We start from the raw sequence: 8,891 nt of genomic DNA on the forward strand, positions 1-8,891 counted from the left end.
GGAGTGGTCTGGGCAGGGGGAGAAATTTGCACAGGACAAACTATGTTCTCAGCTAGCGAGGAAATGCCAGTTAAGTTGAATTAAAACTAGTATTTACAGCAGGGTTGGCAAACCTGGTGTCTTCCGGATGTTGATGGACTACAACTCCCATTGCCCCAGGCAATCTGACCAATGTTCAGGAAATGATGGGAGTTGTATTTCAGCAACATCTGGAGGGGGTACCATGTTTGCTACCCCTGCTGTACAGTATACAGTCGTGCCTTGAAGTCGAACGGAATCTGTTTGACTTCCAAAACGTTCGGAAACCAAAGTGCAGCTTCTGATTGGCTGCAGGAAGCTCCTGCAGCCCAGTTGGATGTTCGGCTTCCAAAAATAGTTCACAAACCGGAATACTTCTGGATTTGCGACGTTTGGGACCCAAAACGTCCGAGAACTAAGCTGTTCGAAAACCAAGGTACGGCTGTATTGTTATACCTGCCTGCTCAGATGTAAGCCCTACTGAGCTCAATGAGGCTTACTCTCGCCAGTAAGGTAGCGTCTGCAGGGTGAAGTATGTCCAGCTTCTTTCTTTCTTTGTTCCCCCCCTCTCCCCCCCCCGCTTTGGCCAGAGTGAAGTTGAGCGTCACCTGCTTGTGGAGGGGGGGAGGCTCTGCGCTGCAACTGAGAGTGTAGAATGTATTTAAGGCAGGAAAGAAGCTTGCACAGGTCAAGTGTGTGTGGATTGTGAAATGATTTGTCAGGTGATTTCAGTGGGTGACTAGGATTACCTGGTGGTTCTGGGAGGAAGACTAGCCAAATTTGTAATGGCCTAAGCTTTTGTGGACTCAAGCCCACTTCATCAGATGCATCTTTGATTTGTTTTTGCTGCAAGAAGCTAACACAGCTACAGCTCTGTTGTGACGTGGGGTTCATGATTTCGGCTCTCTAGACATAATATGCTGGAGACAGTTCTCTAGTAACACTTATTTATTAAAGCAAACAAGACTGGGCTCTGAGGAGAGGAAAGCTACATTTATAGGGACGGGGGACTAGCTAGAAAGGGACACATTTTGGGGGGAACAATATCAGGCAATCACAGTGCTGCCTTTTGGAGGAAACCAATAAGACAGAGGATCCAAATACAGCAGCTTAAATGAACCAATAGTAGCTGTACGTTCTGGAACCAAAAGGCAGTTACTTTACCCTAATGCAAATACAGACAATAGTAATACAGATATAAAATCCTTTGACTCAATACACAACAAGCTCCGCAAATTATTTTGCGTTTCAAAAGCCATCTTGAGGGCAGCATTCTCTTTTCTGGACTCTTGTCCAAAGGAAGCTGAATCAGCTTGTGCTCTCTTAGCTTTCAGGAGGTCAGTTAAGACTTGGCTCTTTTATAAAGTAATTGGAGTAGCTGGTTGTGTTGACATGCAAAGGTTGTAGCTCAGTGGTAGAGCACCTGCTTGCTGTGCAGAAGGCCTTAGGTTCAATCCCTGGCACATCCAGGTAGCCCTGGGAGAGACATCTGCCTGAAACCTTGGAAAGTTGCTGGCTGTCGGTATTGACAGCCAGTACTCAGCTAGATGTAGCTAATGGTCTGACTCAATATATAAGACAGCTTCCTATGTTTGTTGGATACTGGTGAATTGTGCAGTACTTCCACTTTTATTGGGTTGTATTGGTTTGGCTTTATTATTATTATTATTATGGGTTTTAATGTTACATATGGAATTTTAATTTCTATAAGCTGCCTTGGGGGTTCTGCCAGGGCCGTAAAGCAGAGTGTAAATGTTAATAGCAGGGCGGAGAGCTTTGAAAACACATTCTTTCTAGACAGGTTTTGATCCTGACTTCCTCCTTTTAGAAGTTAAACACTCCATACTTGAGTATTTGCAGTCTCAAAAACAAGGAAGGCATTAAGTCTGGAAGAGGATGGAGGAACACATTTTTCATTCTCGTTGTTCAGAATAGGACAATAGAATAGAATAGAATAGAATAGTAATTTATTCGCCAAGTACTTACATACTTGGAATTTGCTTTGGCTAATTTTACAATGTAAACGTATTTTATACAAAGTATCTGTTAAATATCTGTGTGAGGATTGGAGTGTGCAGAACACTATTTCAAGCAAAGAGGAGCCATTCTGACTGTGCCTGGAGCTTTTGCCTTCTGTCCCTGTAGTGACTTCAGAACAGGTTGAGGTGGTTGTTGGTGCCTCTGGCGCCGAGTGAATTGCTCTAGTTGATAATGCTTTACTTTGCTATAAAACTGATTCAGGTCATTTGCCAATTTTTGACGCTCCAGAGCAGAAGAATATGTTCTCTTATATTCAGTAAAAGAAGATGTTCTCTTATATTCAGAAATGTTCTGTAAATTCTTCCAAAGAGTGGCCGAGACATGTTTGAGAATTGAGTCAGAGCTCCATTTTCTGTATTGTGTATCCTCTACTAATCCTGCAGCTTGACATGAGATAAAATCCACTTCAAATGAGCGTAGTTTGGGTCAGTGTTTCGTCCCAAATTCCCAACATGGCAGCTTCTTAGGTTTGAGTCTGATTTAGGAATAGCCCAAAGTAAACTTGCAATAAGATCTTGGAGGCAGACCAGTATTTAGACAAAAGGACTCTTTGAGTAATCTTTCTTTATGTATAAAGTTGGCATTAACAGGGGCTAGTTTGGTTGTAATGCTAAACCATGGTTCAGCACTATGAGAATAGGCCTAGCACTCCTTGGGCTTGCAAGCTTCCCCCTCTGCTTGCATAGCCACAGGGTAGTTCGGAAGAAATTGCTTCCATTTTACCAACCACAGCCTGCCTTGCCATCTGAACTCAAACAAACCCTGGCTAAACTTAACTGGTTAGTGGAAATAAATCTCCAAACCATAATTTGTGAAATTTTTTGCTAACCAAAAATCAGTCACAGTTTAGGGTTCATGCGGCATACTAAACCAATCTAATCTAAAATAGCCCCAACCACCATGCCTACTAGTGGTCAGATGATGGGAGTTTATAATCCAAACATTTGGAAGGAAACCTGCACTAAATGATCAGGCAGGATTCTCCCTAAGCCACACCTCTCACCACCGCTGCACTCTCTTTGAGTGTGTGATTGGCTTAATTGTTTTTTTTAAAAAAATTTGGATCTGAATACTTCTTTCCAACGAAGGCCGCAATGTGACTCAACAGATTAAGAACAACGGTCAGCAAGAAGCATGGCCTTTTTGTGTATGTGTCAATTAGTGTAGCTTTTCCTAGAAGTGTTGCGGGATGTAGGTGGCGCTGTTGTCTAAACCACTGAGCCTCTTGGGCTTGCCAATCAGAAGGTCGGCGGTTTGAATTCCCACAACGGAGTGAGCTCCCATTGCTCTGTCCCAGTTTCTGCCAGCCTAGCAGTTCGAAAGCATGCCAGTGCAATACCGCTGCGGCAGGAAGGTAAACAGCGTTTCTGTGCAGTCTGGTTTCCGTCACGGTGTCCTGTTGCAACAGAAGTGGTTCAGCCATGCCGGCCACATGACCTGGAAAGCTGTCTGTGGACAAACGCTGGCTCCCTTGGCCTGAAAGCGAGATGAGCACCGCAATCCCATAGTCTCCTTTGACTGGACTTAACCATCTAGGGGTCCTTCACCTTTACCTCCTAGAAGTGTGAGGGCAAAATATAGCTTGTAGTATACAGGTGAAACTCGGAAAATTAGAATATCGTAGAAAAGTGCATTTATTTAAGTAATGCAACTTAAAAGGTGAAACCAATATATGGGATAGATGCATGACATGCAAAGCAAGATATGTCAAGCCTTTATTTGTTGTAATTGTAATTATTTGTTGTTAGGCGGGTCAATTATAAATGAAATGCAATTAATGAAATGTAATAGCGATGTTTATTTTTGTATTATTGTAAGTAATTGTTTTATTCCTGTGGAATTTCCAGAAGAAAGCATTTTTAAAAATTAAAATTAAAATAAATTTGCATTACTGAAATAAATGCACTTTTCGACAATATTCTAATTTTCTGCGTTTCACCTGTAATTGCATCTTTCTGCTGTGCAGTGACCACCTGGATTGGGAGTGTAGCCTGGCCTGAATCATGCTTTGTGCTTTTAAAAAAGGTTGCGCACAGAAGCACTGACCTTCTTCATCATCTGTCGTTTAGGCATGTCTCCTCCTTCCTACTCCTTCTCTGCTCCTGCGGCAGTTATCCCGACGGATGCAGCACTCTACCAACCCTCCATGCTCCTCAACCCACGGACGCTTCAACCTTCTACAGCATACTATCCAGCGGGCACTCAGCTCTTTATGAATTACACAGCATATTACCCTAGGTAAGCAAAACGCCAAAAAAAGAGAGAGTGAGGGGCAGGCTCCTTTTGTAGCGGAATATAGCAAGCTATGAACATACTATGTTGCAGCAAAACAAGCTGCTGCTTATCACTAATCAGGATACATTATGGATTACTGCTGTTGTGTTACGGGTAGGGAGAGTGAGTTTGGGCTTGTGACCTGTGTGAAATGTTTTGCCGGTTGGAAAGGATGTTGACCTGTCTTAAAATAATGCTGGCTTGGATCCTAAGTGGCTTTCTTGTTTGTGCAAGGAAAGGGTTTGTGTGTGTGTGTGTACGATTTCTGCCAACTCCCTTCTCGACCCGCAGCATCTCCTCCATACAATGCCCTCGCACTACTCTAAAGGCTGCTTAATCCTCGAGAGCAGGATTTCAGGGGGCTATAAAAGGAAGCAGGGAAGAATTCTGCTCCATGGGCTCTCTTCGTTCATGGAAGGGAAGTTGGGAACCAAGCTAATGAGATCGGTCCCTGGTTTATAGGAGCCACTGCTGGAAGCGAGTCTCTTTCAATGAGGCAAAGTTAGTAAATGAGCTCCAGAAATTAGTTGACACTTTTTTTGGGGGGGGGAGACTAAGGTTGCAATTGTGTGCACTGGCATTTCCTAAAACTATGGGTCTCCAGATGTTGTTGACCCTACATCATAACAACCAGCCGCAGCCCTGTGGTCAAGGATGAGGGAAGCTATAGTCCCTTAACATCTGGGAACCCAAGTTTGGAGAAAGATTTCTGTACACACACACTTTCCTGGGCGTATGTCCCAGATAACTCAATCAGACATATATAAGAGTACAGTGCACCTGTAATTGGTCAGAAATCATGTACAAGGGTGCATTGCACTAAAGCAAAGGTAGGCAGTATGGTCCTCCAGATGTTCTGTAACTCCCATCAACCCCAACCACTTGACCATGCTGAGTAAAGCTGATGCAGTGGATTGGCTACCCCACTGTTTCCCAAGCTTGCGTCTCCAGCTGGTTTTGGACTACAGCTCCCATCATCCCTAGCTAGCAAGGACCACTGGTCAGGGATGATGGAAATTGTAGTCCAAAAACAGCTGGAGGCCTGAGTTTGGGAAACATTGGGCTACCCCCATACTATTTAGTAAAAGGTCTTTGGAACCACCTAGTGGGGAATATCTGAATATTTTCTCTGTGTTGGCAGCCAGTCTAGCAGTGACAAGGGGGTGCATGTGCCGCGGGCATTCGCCTTCGAAATTTAATGGAGCCTAGTAGGGTTAGAGGGGATGAGCCCCAGAGAGCAGCATACAGGAAAAGGAAGTCCAGAAGCTCAGCATATTGGAGGAATGGAGGCTCACATGATGGTAGAGCTGTAGTAGTTCTTGAGCACTGGGAAAGGAGCTGGTTTGTGATCCTGGAAAATGTTCTGGCTGAGACCAGGATGAGGACAGAAGAAGGTATTGAAATGGAAGCCAAACCAAACCCGAAGTCTTTTGGGGAATATTCCAGTACCCAGTTAGGGTGCGACTCCAGAGGTCCATGAACTTCCTTATGGAGTTGTATTTTTAAGTTCAAATTCGGTACAGGCTGTTCACTAAAACTCTGCTGGCTTTTCTTGCACCAAGTGCATATCCTGAGAGCCTGACCCGAGTAACCAAGCACATCTGGAAAATATTGCTATCTAATCAGTCTTCTCTACAATAATCATGCTTAATAGAAATCCATGTGTACCTTGGGATCTTTATTCAAGCTCACCGGATGCAGGAGGGTGAAACAGTGAACATTTGATAGCAATTGCCATTTTGTGATTGCTGAAAGCCTTCTCTGGAATCCAACTTTTTCTTAACTGTAAATGTTAAACAGGCACTTGGAATCAAGTAATAGTGCTAGCAGACAATAGACACACCTTATGCTCTTTATGGAATGTGCCTGGGATGATGATACAAGCTATGCTTTGTGTTAACAACTGTTCCCTTTGCAACACATGTTAATTGTATTTTTTATAGTATGCAGCAGAGAATGGATCTGTACACGCAGATGAATCGGCCAGGTCAGTGCCCAAAGAACGGATTTGTCTTCAAAGGTCCAAGCAGTTAGATTTTCCTAACAAAGGTACGGTTCAGCAACATCTTCTCCCAAATGCACAATGTACGCACTGAACTTTGGGAGTAGCTATTTGCGGAGTGGGAGCTTACAATTACCCCCATATCTTTTTCCATCCTCCTTCCCTTCATTCCCTTCCTCCATGTCCTTCCAAGCCTTTTGAAGCCGTGATTGACAGCTAAAATAGCCCTATGTTGCCATTTCCAAATGTTGAGGGGGTGGCACAGTGCTTTAGTAGCTTACTGCCCTTGTGTGCATGCCCAGCTTGTGGTTGCATGCTTGGCATATTGTGTTTAAGGCTGCATCTGTGTTCACGCTCAGCTCATTGTGTTTAAGGGCAGCTGTTGCCTGAATCCATCTATTGAGGAACAGCCCTCACATGGTAATGAACTGGTAGATTGGGGCTGGCGGGGTGGAGTCTGTTTAAGACTATAAGCAAAATGAATTTCAGCGCCAGTTTACAGACCTCTCAGATATATGCATGTTTCTTTTAGGCTCCACTTAAACTTCCTGCACATCTTCAGCCAACCAAATGCAGGTCCCTCTGACTCCTAATTCTACAGTGGCTGAACCCTCCTAGCACATGGGAAGTTTCCACTGTCTTGGATATCTACCTGTCATTTTGTGTTTTTGTGGGGTATTATTTTTATTTTTATTTGGAAACAAAAACTTGGCATATGCACAGTTGGCCATAGGGTTGCTTCTCTCTCCGCACGCCCCAGGTGCAAGCTTGCCATTTAAAGTTTCTGGGACATTCACTACTTTGATAGCACAGTTGCCAAATTCACAAGGGAGGGATATTGCTGGGTGTTTTCTTTACCCTTGCCTTCAAAGTGTTAAATTCAGCTATCACACAAAGGGTCCTCCTCGAGATTAAATCACTACAAAACCAAAACAAAAAAACCCCGAAAACCCAAATTGTTAGAAAAACATATCATGACCAAACCAACCTTTCATTTTTATTTGCACACAAAATTATTATTTTTATATATACGTAAAAATAAAGGCTTCTTAAGACCTTGGGATTGTGCCTTATGGGTTTTTTATATATATAAAGAATTGTTTGCTTTGTGTTTGTATATATTTATTTGTTTAAAAAAACTGGATTCTAGCCAGGCTTACTTGACAGTCTAGGTATGGTTAAGAATGTGAAATGCAATACTTTGAGGGACAAAATGCTGTAACATTTTTGTAAAATAGATTATATATTATTATATGCATATAAAGTATAAAATGTAATGTTCTAAACTTGTATATTGCACATTTGGACTACTGTATATTTAAGTTACTGTCCCATGATTTTTTTAATGTGGGGGAATTGAGGGTATTGTAACAATACACAAACCCTTCAATTCTTCACTTATAAGATACAGAACTTAGAATTACTGGTATGATAATAAAATCTGACACTTGGAAATAATGGGAACACAATATTTGCTCACAGTGGTCTTGACTACGGAGGCAGTAATTAAATTGGATGGTGTTGGAGATTTATCAGAGATTATTGGGAGAATTGTAACCCAGAAACTCTCCTTTTAACTTGTAGTACCTGCCCCTTCTGCTGAGTTAAAAGAATGGTTACCGAAAGCATTAAAAAAATTAAAACAAACCATATCACTGTTGTAGAAGTGCGGTTTTTTTTTGAGCTCCTCTACATGGATTTTGTACCACCCTGCTATGTGGATATTTTGCTCCTTGACTTAAATTGCATTTGCATCTTCCACAAGTATTAAAACTGTTTTAAATCCATTTGTGGACCCCTCGAGTTCCATTCTGTACACACATCATTATTGCTTGATTGTTTGTTACTGAATGTTGGTCATCTGCTCTCCCAGCAGAATTGGCATCTTTCAGTGGGGCTGGTTCTTGTAAACATCTGCAATGCCGAGCTGTGTGGAAATAGTTTCCCAAATATCACTGTACAATCTGGACCTTTTCCGCAAGATTTCCTGGCTGGCAGATGCCATCTTCAAAACATATGCGTCAGGTCCTTCGAATGCAACGTTCTGTATAATCGGTATTATGCTAAAGTGCCGAGGGTTTCCTGCATGTCCATTTATCAAGAAAATGTCACTTCAAAACATACAGCCTCCTGCCACCACCCCTCCCTTCTGGGAGGAAGAGAGAACACAACTGCCACGAACGAGACCAAATCACTTCTTCATAAACCTCTGGCTGAGGATGGAGGGAATGAAGGTGGGATAAAATTGCAAGTTGGCTCTCTCCTACCCAATCTATGATCAAAACCTGACCAGAGTGACACCTGACACTTACTACAACACTAGCAGTTGGTACAGCGTCCTCCCCTCCACCTGAGAACAGCAGGCTGGTTTAGGGAATGAGATGGAGCAGCATTTGCACAGCTCTGTCCTCCAACAACAATGGCCAGCCCTGTTAGCAGCAGCAGTAGCCTCAGCTGCTGTAAGGTAACAATACTGTATTCCAAATTGCAACTGAAGATTCCCCCCCCCTCCTTTCAGTTGTTGGTTTTAAAAAAGATGTGTTTAAGTTTTCAAAAA

The 8,891-nt window shown here is 42.8% G+C and overlaps 1 protein-coding gene across 4 annotated transcripts in view; it reads left to right on the forward strand.

The window, feature by feature from the left end:
* ESRP1 (epithelial splicing regulatory protein 1) overlaps nt 1-8,121 on the forward strand; it is a 41,374-nt gene extending 33,253 nt beyond the window's left edge. Inside the window, exons 13-15 of one of the 4 annotated variants that reach the window (XM_088675711.1) lie at nt 4,128-4,296; nt 6,276-6,381; nt 6,867-8,121. In XM_088675711.1, coding sequence (XP_088531837.1) covers nt 4,128-4,296; nt 6,276-6,366 — 260 coding nt within the window. In that variant the 3' untranslated portion in view covers nt 6,367-6,381; nt 6,867-8,121. Of the gene's footprint in view, nt 1-4,127; nt 4,297-6,275 lie in introns of all 4 variants that reach the window. The other 3 variants (XM_035126446.3, XM_035126447.3, XM_035126445.3) reach the window with 3 other exon arrangements.
* The last annotated feature ends 770 nt before the right edge of the window (nt 8,122-8,891 follow it).

The sequence above is a fragment of the Zootoca vivipara genome, chromosome 8, assembly GCF_965207765.1.
Source record: "Zootoca vivipara chromosome 8, rZooViv2.hap1.1, whole genome shotgun sequence".
In the NCBI taxonomy this organism is placed as follows: domain Eukaryota; kingdom Metazoa; phylum Chordata; class Lepidosauria; order Squamata; family Lacertidae; genus Zootoca; species Zootoca vivipara.